Source organism: Amblyomma maculatum, chromosome 1 (genome assembly GCF_055883805.1).
Source record: "Amblyomma maculatum isolate TAMU_Amacu chromosome 1, ASM5588380v1, whole genome shotgun sequence".
In the NCBI taxonomy this organism is placed as follows: domain Eukaryota; kingdom Metazoa; phylum Arthropoda; class Arachnida; order Ixodida; family Ixodidae; genus Amblyomma; species Amblyomma maculatum.
The window spans coordinates 231,385,243-231,400,767 of NC_139344.1; the positions used below are offsets into that span (position 1 = coordinate 231,385,243).

At 42.1% G+C, this 15,525-nt stretch overlaps 1 protein-coding gene across 1 annotated transcript in view; it reads left to right on the plus strand.

Moving 5' to 3' along the window:
* RanBPM (Ran-binding protein M) overlaps window positions 1-15,252 on the plus strand; it is a 45,923-nt gene extending 30,671 nt beyond the window's left edge. Inside the window, exons 8-10 of the mRNA XM_084590549.1 lie at window positions 4,338-4,483; window positions 13,338-13,449; window positions 13,608-15,252. Coding sequence (XP_084446675.1) covers window positions 4,338-4,483; window positions 13,338-13,449; window positions 13,608-13,738 — 389 coding nt within the window. The 3' untranslated portion in view covers window positions 13,739-15,252. The remainder of the gene's footprint in view (window positions 1-4,337; window positions 4,484-13,337; window positions 13,450-13,607) is intronic.
* Window positions 15,253-15,525: the final 273 nt, after the last annotated feature.

Below are 15,525 nucleotides of genomic sequence, written 5' to 3' on the forward strand. Positions count from 1 at the left end.
CCCCTCCCTCCCTCTGAAACGGCGACATGCCCGCTTTGGTTCTTTCCAACCCCACAGGACTCGTTCAGGCATCCGGCCGTATCGGCTGTCGCGTAGGTTCGCGGGCGGCGTGCCCTTCTTTAACTTGCGTTCGGACTCCTCAGCTTTTTTTCAAGCACTGTCCATATTACCGAGACAAAAATACATGGGCCCAAGTGGGCCGTGTGCATTCTTCCCCTGTCCATTGTCCAGACAGCGAGTTTCCATATTAACGAGGCATAAATACACTGAAAAAGTTTCGTTCTCGGAAAAACTCCATAATTCGGGTCGTCCATATTAACGGGGGTCATATCAACGAGGCACAACTGTATACTAATTTTTTTCACGTCATTGCACCTGTGACTAAGGAAGGAACTATTGCAGTTATGTGCCCGTTTCATTATGTAGCACTTATTGCGTAGGTTCACCTTGCTTACTATCGAGATATGCATTGCTTACATACTTGAAATGTGGCACTCGGGTGCCTCTGTATTTGTTTTAGTTGCACCTGCTAGTATATGCTTGCACAACAATGTGAAGTAATCTGTTCAGTATCATGTCATTTGTAAATTAGGTTGTAAACCCTGCTTATTTGTGGCGACTGCTTGAAGAATGTGCAAAATGGCTTGATGCTGTTAACTCTGATTGCTTCCTATATTTCCCTCTTCAGTGTAAATCAGTTTGATTTCATCTGACATGCGAAAAAAAAAAAAAATGTTATTCATTACAGTAATGGGAACTCTTTTCCAGTTGTGCCTGACACTACCATTGCATTCAACCTGCTGCATGTTGCTGCAAGTGCCCCCCCCCCCCCCCCCCCCCCTTTTTTTTTTTTTTTGTGAGGCTAAATAAAGTTTATAAAATGGCAAGAGCCAGTGCTAAGTACAGAATCAGAATCGGAAGTTTATTTCAGCATCGCGTACACAATGCTGCAGACATAGGCAAAAAGCCTTCTGGAGGCTTGACCAGACCTACGCGCTGCCATTTGATATGAAAAGTTTGCCAATACATTTCTTCGTAGTACTTGCAACAACAACAACAAAAAGAAGTGGGAAAATTAATTTGAAGATTGCAGTCTTTTCAGCTGCTGGTATTGTTGCTGTAGAGTGGAGACAGTTTTAGCAGATCCATGGCTGTACTAGCTGTGTATATAACACAAATATTGCAAGCAAGCAAGAAAAAAGTAAACATCTCAGTGTCTCTGTCTGCGTCCCAAACAAACAATGTGATAGCTGTCCAATACCAGTTTGTGGCACTGTATATGCTGATGTTAGTGTCACTCTTGTCTGTGACATGCCATGTTTTTGCTGGGGCGGCCCATGTTGCTGTTTTAGCCCTGCATTCTGCATTTTTTTTAAATTTCATTCAAAGTGCTGATTCTATTCTCAGACTTATGTACGGTATTGCGAAAAAGTGCAGAGACTGTGCAAATTGGCAGAACTGCACGCCAGCATTTTCTGACTGTACGGCAGCTGTTAACAAGATATGCATAGAGTTCCCTCATCCTATGTTTGCCTCCTGGCCCTAACACTTTTTTCAGGCATGCATATATATACAGAAAAGCAATAACCATATCGAATTGTACGGTCTCTTCGTTTTTGTGCATGACTATACATTCCTTTTATTCGACCTCCTTGTAGAATGCTCTCGCATCCTACTGCCTGCCGGGCTCCTGGCGACTGCTAGCATACTTCGTTCTTGGCCTCTCGCTCCCATATGTCCAGTTATACTGAGCCTGAGGCAACATTGGGCTTGTAAAATACGAGTCTGGGGTCTTTGGTACAGCCTGCATCTCCGTCTGTATGCTACTTGCAATACTATCAAAAGACTTTGTCTGGCCCTGCCACTGCTGGATCAGTAGTTAGGACACTCAACTGCTGAACCCATGGTCGCAGAATGGAATCCCAACCGTGGTGGCCACTTTTTGATGGAGGTAAAAGGCAAGGTGCCTGTGTACTGTACGGTGTCAGTGCGTGTTAAAGAACCCCAGGTATAGTGGAAATTTCTGGAGTGTTCCACCATGGTGTCTCTCATAGCCCGAGTTGTCTTGGGGCGTTAAACCAAAACAAAGGCTTCGTTCATGTCCCTCACACAGTGGTGGAACATCTGCACAATTTGGGCTTGACCGCACCAAGTAGAAAATCCTCCGGCCTCATGCTGTTACAAAATAGAATTTTTCCTCATTTCGGCACCAAGCCTGCGCTGAGAGGTCATTGAAAAACTTTGGCAAAAGTGAGACTGATGGCGGCACTTTAAAATGTTAGCTGCGCACTCCTTACAAGACTGTGCCATAAAAAAGTGTGGAAATCTACTGAATTTTGAATGGCTTGTGAGCAGCATCTGTTCAGTTTATTTGTACTGCGTATCTCCATTCAAGCTTCCAAAGGTCACAGACATTCCTGTTCCTCAGAGCTCGTGGTGAAGCTGTGGTGTTTGTAAACAGCACTCACTAGCATGCAGCAAAAGTGCGCATGATAGTGGTAGGCCTTACATTAAAGATATTCGATTCCGGCCATTTTCAGAGCCACAATGGCCACTCTGCACTTTCAAAAAAAACAAAAGTGCAGCGCCCCACGACGCATCGTTGAGTCATTTCATAAAGCACTTGACTGTTTACCTTCAGTGGGCCAATGAAGAATATAAAAAAGCATCATTTCTGCTCCTTTCGGTTCCCATGATGTTGAATGTGGCTGTGGCTTCTGAGCATTCTAGGTGCACATTCGCGGCAGCTGCTTTGACCCTGCACTGTGTTCATCTTATGCAAGGTTCTCTTAGGCCATTTAAAGTAAGGAAAAGCGTGCCCGAAATAAACGCTTTAGAACCAGTTTGCGCTAGTGTGTCCCATATGGCACAGCCCGCATGCTTTCTCGTTATTTAGTTCTGCGTGCTCTCTTCACAGCACAGATACAGATGGGATTGCATCAGCACTAACAATAAATTCATGTCACGCATAAGCATATGAAGCATCATTTGGAAATTTCCTTAGGGTTTCTGAAACTTAAGGCTGTCTGGCATCAGAACAAAGCACCTTTCAAACACCTTTGGAGGATAGGCCCGTCACTGTTGTGAAATTAAAGCATTAGCATCTCAAAATTTTTCTTCTGCAGCTCTAACGAACTGCCTACACAAAAGGCTCTGATCACTCAAGTGTTGTTGATGCGCTGAGAAGAAAGTGTTACTGCCAAAGGCATTTTATTGTTTGTCACAGGACCGGGTTAATTGGGATGATGTGGGAGAGGACTTTTCGCTGCACTGAATGTAGGCAGACTGAGGAGGATGACTGTAAACAGGGAAAAATGTAAAAGAAGGGGAAACATGCCAACCGTACATATTCTGAAGCATAAAGCTCAGCTGTTGCTTTGTCTGACAGGTATATTTGACAGTATTCAATCATAAACACAAAATGTAGGCCATTTGAAAGTTTTTTTTAACAGACAAAAAAATTATCTGCTTGCACATCATGCAGGTGGTTGTTCTCACTTTAGTGATAAACTGGCCCTTTAATTCTGTTTTACTTTAAATACTGCCTCTCTACATTGCTTAGCTACAGAATAGCAACAGAATTTTTTCTGCAGATTAGTATTTAGGAATGAAAAAATGTAGTCTATCTTACTATGCATGCAAGCTAAGTGCCAAATAATGCTATAAACACGTTATGCACTCTTGCACGTGAGAAATAATTTTGATTGGCACCATGGGATGAGCATATAAAATTTTGTTATGTTTTTGACTTTATTGCAGGTGATGGGGGCCATAATTCTGTGGTGTTATCATAATTTCTTTTTATTGAAGGACTTGTGTAATATTGTTTTGGTATAAGCCTGCTGTTTTTGCAGAGAAAGTGGTCACAGGCGAGACAGTTAAGCTTCATATTCATGCAGTGACTTCTGTTTTTCACACCAATGGTTGTTTTTAATTTGCAGCAGATGTACACATTTGTACATGTCATGTACAGATGCTGAATACAGCTTCTATGACCTTTTATCTCAATGAGGTGCAACGCAATTAAAGCTGCTTGAGGCAGTCTGCTGCAAATGTACCCCGCAAGAGGGCATTTATTCTGCTTCATGGGCTGGCTGCTACAAGCAACTTGTAGTCAGCTGATCTTATCTTGCATGCTTTAAACACAATTCTGCAGTTGTACAAGACCTGCCACGTGAAACTGTGACCTAATTTGGCCTCTGTGTTGTCACCTTGTTCTTGGCTTCCATTATGGTTATCAATGCACAAAACCTGTAGCTCATTCTGTGTGAGGTTAAGCCATACTTAAGATGAGAATGAGACCATTACATTCAAAATATTGTTGCGCTCCATTGCAGAGGTTGACCCACCAAAACGGCAGCTCTGTGGGGGCAATCAGGCAGCTATGGAACGTATGCTGCAATTTGGCCGTGAGCTTCACCTAATGAGTGTTCAGCTCAAGCACCAGTACGGAACAAACAAAGCCAACCGAAAGATGATTCAGGTAGGTCGACCTTTGTAGTCAGCTCTGTGCTGTAGCGTTCATGATAAGCTAGTAATTGATGGACTATACAAGCATTCATAGTCAGCGGGTTTTAATAATTTCAGGATTCATTGTGTGTGGGTGAGTGGGGGTGGGAGGGGGGGAATGCCAAATTCAATTTCTAAATTTCGCTTTTAACTGAAAAAAGTTTGCCACGCCATCTTACATCACTTGGGTGCTCACTACCATCTTAATGTATCTCATTTCTGCTACACGGCATTCATATAACGTATTTACTCGCATAATGGTCCCCGCCGGGGTGGCGCAGTGGTTACGGCGCTCGACTACTGTTCCCAAGGACGCGGGATCGAATCCCGGCCTCGGCGGCCGCTTTTCGATGGAGGCAAAAAGCAAGGCGCCCGTGTGCTGTGCGATGTCAGTGCACGTTAAAGAACCCCAGGTGGTCGAAATTTCCGGAGTCCTCCACTACGGCGTCTCTCATAGCCTGAGTCGCTTTGGGACGTTAATCACCACAAACCAACCAACCAACCGCATAATGGTCACACTTTTTTCACGGAAAATTGATGCTAAGTTGGGAGGTCACGGGTGCAATAATTATGCAGGGAAAATTTTCAAGTAAATGTTTTGGAGCACTAAAAGCAAATTTAAATAGGTGTGAATCGGGATTCTTAGGCCAGCTATTGTAGGTATATATAACCAAAATGATACCAACTCCTTTAGATGTATCAAGATTGCAAAAACTAAATCTGGATGCTTTTCTTTTTATCATCTGAATGCATGTAGCCTAAAGAACAAAGAGGAAATAGTAGGTACTTTTTTGTCGACATTAGATCATGATTTTGACGTGCTTTCTTTCACCGAAACATGGTACACTGATTTGAACGATGTTGTCTGCTTTCCGGGTTACAGATGTGAAGCAACGGGTTACAGATGTGAAGCACTGTTCAGGAAAAACAAAGAAGGGGGTGGTGTAGCTTTGTACATGAAAAACAGTATTCCTTATGAACTGCTCCCACAATGCACAGTTTCGAGCCCTGCATATGAGTCACTTTTTATTTAGACAGCTGCATTCATCTTTGGCGTAATTTATCGGCCACCTTCTTCGTTCCTTCAAAAGTTTTTTCATTTTTTCGACACTGTATTGGATGATTTTGCCTTGCAAAGTAAACCTGTGGTAATAATGGGTGATTTCAATATTAACATGCTAAAACAGTTCCATTCTGTGAATGAATTCGTTGATATGATATCGGCCAATGGTTTTTATAACATAATCACAAAACCTACCCGCATCACACACTCCAGAGAAACACTTATTGATCTTTGTATAACAAACAGTGATATTCACGGTACAATAGCAGGAGTACTTCTGAGTGACGTCAGTGGTGACCTATCAACTTTCTGCTTCATTCAAAGGTCATATAAACAGATCGTCGAACGTACCGATCTACCACAGAATTTCCGGATTATAAGCAAGAGCAACTCGTATAAGCAACTCGTTTCCTCTATAGACTGGAGCGAATTACTGTGTGAGGAAGATCCTACTATATTATACGACAGATTCTTTGACAAAATAATAAAGTTGTATGAATGTGCTTTCCCAGTTGTAGCAACAGCCAAATGCAGAAAAGGAAGGAAGCCTTGGATCACGCGAGACCTGCTTAGGCGAGTCAATGCACGAAATAGACTTTTCAGCCAGTTTATAAAATCGAAAGATTTGTCAGTCCTGAAAGAGTATAGAAAAGTTAGAAATAAGTTAGGTGCTGATACAAAAAAGTCTAGAGTCTAGAATTAACTATTACGCTCAGAAGTTCTCGGATGTTTATTTTGACCCTCAAAGAACCTGGCGTACAGTAAAAGATCTACAGAAACCAGAGAAAAACATACCAACTCAAATGACAATTGGAGGAACTGATCTTAGTGGTAAAGCTCTTGCTAATGAGTTTAACAGACACTTTTTGGCACTTGGAGCGTTTCGTGCAACAACGTCCAGAAATTTTGAAAAATATGTAGAATCTAATGTACAACATAGCCTTTACTTATATCCCACAACTCCTTCAGAGGTTAATGACATAATACTTGGCCTCAAAAACAGCTCTTCCTGTGGTTTTGATGGCATTAAGGTAGCACCAATTATAGCAATTGCTAATTTAATAGTTAATCTACTTTATCATCTGACAAATCTAATCTTGACAACAGGTGTTTTCCCTGACAAAATGAAGATAGCAAGAGTGGCTGTTTTGTTTAAGGGCGGTGCTGCAAATGTCATCAGTAATTATCGACCTATATCAGTTCTCCCGTTGTTTTCCAGAGTAGTAGAGAAAGTGATTAATACTAGAATCACTAACTACCTTAATAAACACGAGTTAATCTCTTCAAGCCAATACGGATTTCAAAAAAATAAATCAACTGAATACTTAGTATCAAGGAAAAGCTTATCAAAAACATAGAAAATCATCTGTACACGTTAGGTATTTTTCTAGATTTCAGTAAAGCATTCGATTCAATTAAACATGATATACTTCTTAACAAATTGCCATTTTATTGAATACGAGGGGTTCCACTTAAATTATTGCAGAATTACCTTTCATGCTGCTCTCATTATGTTGTTGTCAATGATTTCACCTCCGAGTCTGAGTTGATAAAATTTGGGGTTCCCCAAGGGTAAATTTTAGGACCTACCTTGTTTCTTCTGTACATTAACGACATTGTATCTCTACCAGAAACTCCTCCTATTATTCTTTACGTCGATGATACAAGTGTATTTTTTTCAGCAGAAAACTTAGACTCCTTAATTCCACATGTAAATTTATGGCTTGAGAATTTATCTGATTGGCTTGTTGCAAATGAGCTAGCATTAGATGTTGACAAAACAAAGTACATTGTGTTTACTCCAGTTAACAGGGCTGTTAGTATTAGTAATGAAGTGATATTTCAGTCACGACCACTAGAACGGTTTTCAGAAATCAAATTTTTAGGCGTTCAGTTTCAGGAAAACCTGAGTTGGTCTTGTCATGTTCGCTTCATTAAACGCAGTGTTGCACAATGCATTGGTATGCTCAATCGGTTCCGTTTACTGTTGCCTCGTTATTTGCGGCATCAGCTCTATTTCAGCACCGTTCACTCGCGGCTACATTACTGCCTGCTTGTATGGGGCAGCACTTCGAGGACAAATATGGAAAGCCTCTATTTATTACAGAAAAAAGGTGTCTGCTTTATTGAAAATCTATCACTACGTGACTCAACATCATTACATTTTAGGCCAAATTGAATTCTGGACATTGAATCATTATTTAAGCTGCGATTGTCAGAGGTTGCTTTTTCAGATTTTAAAGCAATCCATCACTATTCATCTTCAAATATACAAAACATTAGCCACATTACGAATTTAGGAAAACCATTTTAATCAGGAACAACTGCCAGACGAATTATGGTAGACAGTTATTCAGTTGGCAAATTCCTAACCTCCTGAAGCTCTATCCTGACCTGATTAATCACATGAAAACCTGTTCCTCCCTGCCTGCTTCCCGAAAACAGGCAAAGATTTTCTTCTTTAGGCATTTTCTTGAGTGAATGCCGCGTGAATGAGTTTAAACCAGCTGGTGTGTGTAAGCAATGCAATGTTCGTATATTATATGTACGTTATTTGGAAGATCAAGTTCTTCTGGAATGTCTTTCTTTTTGCTCTGTTAAGTTAACATATCCATTTGTATTATTATTTCTTGTTTAACAAAGGTGTTTTTTTTGTCAAGTAAATCTATCCGTGGGTACTGTTTGTTTTGTAACTAAGATGTTTTTTTTTCTCTATACATACATTGCAGTATGAAATTCCTTGCTGTGTTCTTGCTGTGTTCCAAACTTGCTATGTTGTTGGTGTGTTCCAAACTCTGTCTGTATGAATGCAGGGTGTCTAGGGCCCGGTCAGGTGACCACGCGTGTCACCTTTAGCCCTCTTCACCCAGACAATTCTGTCCAAATCAAAATAAACTCAAACAGTCATCCGCTCAAAACTAACCCTAATTATGTGTCTGTACTAGTGTAATCATGTCTTAAGAATGCAATTGTGGGGTTTTCTCAATATTCTTGGATATTTGTTCAGTTACCTTTCATGGTATTTTGCAAAATCTCGATAGGGTGATGTAAATCTTGGATCACCTCCTCATCTTTTCAATATGAATGCAGTGATACTAAGTTTTTCATTGTCACTCAATGAGAATGTAGAGAAAAAGCCCAGTAAAGCTGAGTGCAGTGTCCAGAAACAGCACTGAGAAAAACGCATTTGCAATTTGAGACAACCTGTTACTACACTGCAGCTATGGCAATATAAATGGAATCGTTGTGAAGCTTTGTTCTTTATGAGAAAAACTATATGCTAAACATATAACAGTACCCTCCCCAAATACTGGCAGAAGCTTGCTGCAAAGTCCATATATACTGCCACTAGAACCAGCATGAGAAGCTTTATTTACCACTTCATATGCTTGTGGCAGTGTCCTTCAAGGCAAACAAATACTCAAAATCTACGATAAAACGATCTAGCTATATTAATAAACTTTGTGGGGACCGCGCCAGCCACATTCAAAGTTCCTGCGGCTACCAATGCGCCGCCGCTTAACCCTTCCCTTTCCTCGCTCGTTCTTGGGATAACCGGTCCCGCGCGAGGGTATAAAGGAAGGCAAGGCGCACGCCGTCGCCTTGCCCTCTTCGCTCCTGGCTGATCGCTGCCTGCCCTCTGAGACGACGACCCCGATGACCTGCCGCACCACCATGGACTTCTGGACATGAGATTAAAGATGTTTGTTACACGGCCCACTGTGTATTTGTCTTGCGCATCCCTCGGGCAGAGGAATCGCCCACAACTTGCCTTGCACTAAGTTTAAGGCTAAAACACGGCGGCATACCAGAATGACCTAATAAATTGGCTAATGTTCCAGAATGAAACCTTGCTGTACAGTGGATGCAGGGCCGCACACAGGGTCCCTTTCTGGAGCAAGCTCGAACTTCCACACCCCTTGTGCGCAGCGACGCGACTTCTTAGGCAATCTGCTTTAAAAAGAAAAAGAAAAAAGTGAAATTTGCGGCTGAGGAACGCGGACAACGGCGCAATTTCAGGCTCGCCTGTGGTCTGAAGTGGCGCGATAAAAAAAGCAACGAAGTGGCCGCGTCAGTGGGGACCATGAGTATCAGCTGAACCGTTTAATCTATCAATGCTGTCTTCGATGCCTCTGAGCCTCTCGCAAACGATTATATGCCGCCGGACATGCTGCAGCTAGGCTGAGAACACGCCGCTTCGGATGCGACACTGGCAGCGTGCCGCCGTACTCGTTCTTCGACGTGCACTCGCTAGGCGCTTTCGTTTTTGATATACTTTGAACGGCTACGTCCACCGTGCTACACTTCTAAAGACCAACGCCGGCCGCGAAAACGATTGATACGATCGCCAAAGCGCATTAGAAACGTTCGAACCAACAGCTGCGATGCGAACGTTTAAAAAAAAAAAAGGGGCGACTCAGTCGCGCTGGCCACTGGGAAGCGCGAGACGAGGGGCTCGCTTCGAGAGTGCGCGCTCAGCCAATCAGCGGACCGCAAACGGCTTTCAGAAAACCCGCGACGGTAGTGGTTTTGCTTGAGCGACGTCATTTGGATATGCCGCAAAATGTGCACAAGAAATAAGCTTCAGGCTGCTTCACCCGCGGCGCGCGCGGGAAGTTCGAACAATTTTCACCCCTTTTTGGTCATTTCGAGGCTCCCGTGGTGTTTTAAATGTTTAAAAAGATTTTATCGTATTTCCCGACCGAATTCAGTGTTGATATTTTGAAGGCTAGTGCTTAAAGACAAACATTCTGGAAATGTGTTTCTCTCAAAATTGATTTTTCGCCCATTTTTGACCAGTTTAAGACCTGCGTCCCCCCTTAAATTCCATAAACCAAGCCAAACCTTCATATAAACAAGTGTCAGCCCGTGACCTCAGTGGAGATGCGGCAGCGCTGGCGACAGCAGTGACTTTCGTGGTGTAGGCAAAAGCTCAGGCCGCCTGCATTGGATGCGCAGCGCTTGCTGTGTTTTCGGGCATAATTCCCAATATTCCTGAGAGATGTAGTGCGGTTAGTTGCGCTACAAGGCACTAAAACGAAAATGGCACCTGTTTTTAAATGTTCCTTGCGATTGGATAAAGATGAGAGCGAAGGACAGTGGCGTTGAGCGCGACAAGTAGACCCTTTGGCGACAGATTTGCCTTCGCGACTAACATGCATTCCACTTCTGAACTGAAACTTGATCAGTTCGTTTGCAACTCTTTAATTTCGTGATTGCTTTTTGGCTGCATGACGAATAGCACAATAACAAATGCTTACAGCTCATGCACATTATGTATATACTACCAAGTCATAAGAAGTTTAGATGCGATATTTCATGTGCATATGATCTTAATCGAACACAGAGAAACCGCGCTGTGAGTTCATTTGCCTGCAGTACTGCCCGTGCATATGTTCGTACAGAAAAAGTACAGAAGCTGCTGTGAAGGTAACCGTACAGTAACCTTGAGCAGTCACTCCAGCGCAATATTGCCGAAACAGGCCCGGTCATATGAAGTAGATTTTCGATTAGTTTTGCGAGTGGTCCTAAAAAGTGAATAAACATCATTGGGGTCCAGGTGAAGTCATGAAGCGTTATTTTCTTGAAAATCATTAAGATCCTGACGAACGAATGAAATATTAACATACAACCTAGCCCTGATTAAGCAGGGTATTTAAGTATGGTGTATATGGTACATGGAGTTTAATGTTATATATATATAGAATGCTCAGCGGAATAAAATTAGAGCTGTCTTACAGGCCTTCATATATCTATTAACCTGTGAATGACCTTGGCTACGTTTGTACGATGAAACACTTCAGACATCTTTTTTATCGAGCTGGATGAAACGAGTTGGCAGCGCACTAGGCGAATGTTACAAAGAACTAAAAGATTGAGTGCTTCTTATTCAATGAAATTAAAAATGACCTAAGTTGCCGGTACAGTGAGCTACAAATATCATTTCTAGTTCACTACACTTGCCGATTATTGTTTTTAGGGAGAAGGTGCTTGGAGCAGCAGAAAGCCCATCAAAAGAGTCTGCACATGAAAAATGCACCTCCAGTTATTGATATCGTTGTCCTCCTTGCATGCGCTAGCAATAGGCCTGGGAGCTGAACAGGGATGGCTATTAGTTTTTACTTGTACGTTGCGCTTTTTCGTTTTCATTTAGCTTTATCAGTCATTGGCCAAAGTAGCCGCACGCTGTTGAGGCCACGGAGAAGAATGCCAATGCAGCGCTCTTAAACAGGTAATTCCAGCAGTAATCGGATGATAAAGTGCTGAATTGCTCACCAGGCATAAACCAAGCTATTTCTACGCACAAGCGAAGCTTACACTTTAGGATATTCACACGCTTGAACCGGTTTTGAAGGCAACATACAGTCACGGCCAGTCTCGAGGAAGAAGCTCTCCCTCGATACCGGCCGTGGCACAGTGTAGGAACGCTGCGCTTTTGCCTACATCCCATGTCGCTGCTGATTGCAGCGCCACCTTTGTTTACAAACATGACACTTACCTATAGGACGCACTCCTCATATCTAGAGACTCTCAATTAAAAAGTTGCTATAAAAGATACACTTTTGTGTAAGAGTCTCCTCAGTTTACTCAGTTATGGCAATGTGCCTTGACTATACATGCTTTTGCGACCATCTCGAAATGCTGCCTGCGTGTGAAAAAACTCTTTACGCGAAATGATAGTAAAAAAAAATTCAACACTCGGGTCAAAAAATACTGTTGCACAGGCAGAGCAGCAACTTTAGTTTTATTCGACGCTTACAAACACTTGCAAGACACCCTCTTTGCACTCATTGTCGCCATGCTCAGGCGTCGGACACATGCAGCGCAGTACATGCAGGAAGTGGAAAAAGCACAACACATGCAGTAGCCATCAAAAAAATGTTGCAGATGGTAACTGGAAAAGTGAATCAGCTTGTCTTGGCAGCGTGGACAAGCAAGGAGCACGGATGTCATCATCTTGGGGTATTTTATATCACAAACACTTAGGGCATGGGACTAGACCACGGGTTTCATAAGAGTGGCAGTTGATACCGCTGCTGCTTAACTATAAAGTTCTCTTGACTTTCTTGCTGTTGTTGATGTACTGGTACGTTTTGCTTCCCCCCACCTTCCCTGGCTACGCTACTGCTGGATTCTGGTTTTGAGAATGATAAAATGTGCATTTTTTATCATTTGTATCATATTCGTCATCAAAAGTAGATCACTATGTTCATTCCTTGCCGACACTGAGGGTTCGTCATGGCCAAAAACACATGACAGTGAAAGGGCTAGGAGCATTGTGCAACATGAAAAAAAAAAAAAAAAAAAAGCACATAAGATGCATTATTGTACGGGACGCCTTGGCAAAATCCTTAAACACCAGGAAATATGTTAAGCAAAAATCGAGGATTTCTACTGTGTCATCAAAAAAAGACCTCTCGTCTTAGTTTGTACCCCTGTAACATCTCTTGTACCTCGTATCCCTGAAATGGTAATTTATTGAATTTCAGGCTAAGTATTGTGCCAACTGTGCTGCTACATCATGAGACGTGTTTCTGTAGCTTGCCTTAGCCTTTCAAGGTAACACCTTGGTCTGTATGCAAGGCTGTGTACTGCATTAGACAGCATTTAGCCAAGATGTGTAAGACCACATGCTTTACATACTGCCATTGCTTGCCCAGTGAACATGTTTGTCTGCAGTATTTTTCACACGTTTCAGGACACTACTAAGCTATGTTGTTTGCAATTTGTTTTCAAGTGAATTTTGTGCTTTTGCCATGTGTAGGACGCCTTCAGCTTGCTAGCCTATGCAGACCCCTGGAGCAGTCCTGTTGGATACCAGCTTGATCCTGTTCAAAGAGAACCGGTGTGTGCGGCGCTGAACAGTGCGATTTTAGGTGAGCACGGAGTAAACGTAATTTTACTGCTTTGTTAAGTCTTGTAACCAAACCGAAAATTTTAATTATCAAGATTCAAGTTAATGAACTTTCACTGTGCTTTGTAATGTATACCATAAAGAAGGTCACAATGCCAGACCCTTTCTTACCCTTTGCAGAATCTCAGAAGTTGCCTCGTCGCCCACCAATGGAGCTCATAGTGGCTCATTCTCGGGAACTGCTCAAGTTGATGTCCAAAGCAGGCCTGGGGTCGTGCGCCTTTGCCAACATTGACTCACTCTTGCAGTGACTGTGACTAATCCCCAGCTGTGTAATTATATCTGGAAGCCTTTTTCTTTTTTTACAAGCCAAACTGCTGGCTACCTGCGTGCCCTTCCCTCGCCTTCCCCCCCTCTTTCTTTCTGTTTTCAAAGTGCTGGAAGTGGTGATGCCTCATCTACCTGCAGAAAAGTGCTTTAGGCATGGTGAAGACGAGAGGACTTTTTCAAGCACAGTACAGTATGGTTCAACTATTACATGATAGGTGTTGCATAGTTTAAGTGCGCATTTGTTTTGAGAGCTCTTTGGGAAAGATGACTCCATGCATTTTGCTTAAGGCTGTGTTTTGACAACTGCTTGGCTCAGAAACAGGAAAAATTATTGGTACTGTCTGTGTTGAAGCACTGCATTCGACGTGGAACTTTTTTTCCTCTGTCATAAGCAAGATAGTATCGTCATACATGCTGTTAAAAGAAATAAACCATGAAATGCTGCCTTTGTACAGGATTTGAATGTGAAGACAACTGTTTTCAAGGCATTGGTGGTGTTCTTTAAATTTGAGGTAACTGTGCATCAACCAGTATTGTGGGTTTTGTCGCTGAGTGCTGCTATAGGTAACTTTAGTGTGTTTGAATAAATAAGTTTAGGCACAGTGGGGTCTGCTGTGTGCCAAATGCTGGTACCAGACCAGTTGTCCTTAGGACAAGCTGCAAGAAGCAGATGTTTACTCTAGTAGTGCATTATACAAAAAGATTGTTTCAAGGAGCTTGGAATGGTTAAGGGGTGTGTCTGTCTTATTGTATGGTTCTTGCCTTACTTGCTTTGCAGCCTGTAATTCTTGCCTTATGTGTAAACATTTATGAACTGAAAAAATGTAAACAGGTTGTTTCGATGTCACAGTTGACATGCATTATGTTAATTGCTATTTTATGAGTGTAGTCAGTGCTTTGAGCTGTAAGTTTGGTGAATGAATGTTTGTGGATGAGCTCTTACCAAGTCATGTGATTATTTGATTCATCAAGAGTTGTGTAGAGACCTTTTGGTACTTTGTTTGCAATGCCTATGTGCATGAAATTCTGCTTTTATTACACAGTTTGAGTTTTTTAAGGCACCTGTGTAGGTCTAAAAGCAGCTGTTTCCAAAGATCCGCCAAATTGATGCCATGCTTCTCAGTTGCATGTTATTAGTAGCGATATTGTGATGCGCAGTGACTTTAAGTAAGTGAAGCCACTTTTGTGTCTTAGTGCTGTGCCTGTGTTGTTTTTCAAGACATATATTTGTGCTGCTGTCTTTCCGCATAATGCAAGAAGCTTCATCATCCTAGTAACATTGGCTGAGGGTTGTACTAATGCAATTTGTTAGCAGTTTGTGCTTGCTGAGATTTGTGTTGTGTTGAAGGACAAAGCTGTTATATAACCCAGGAGAAAGCAGTTTTGGGTTGTGCTTTGTTGTTTTTAAGTTAGAATGTTGGCATGTCCTTATGCTTCAAGATATTTGTATTTACAAATTTAACAAGAAACGTGGCCTTTACTTTTTACAGTTTTATTTTGTGCTTTTATTCTCAATAATGCACTGCAAGTAAAATGAGATAATGCACAGAATACATTCAGTGGCATGCTCATAATGTCATGCGATCATCTGTAGCAACATGATGACATCTCAGCAATTTTTTTGCTAGTCAGCACTTGCTCATCTTATAGTTGCCGATATGGAAACTTAAACGCTGCCACTGCAGTCGTGTCTGTGTAAAAATGTAAAGCTTTGTTTTTTTTTTTGTTTTTTTTTTCTTGTGTGCATCGTGTGCGGTGCATCTTTGTT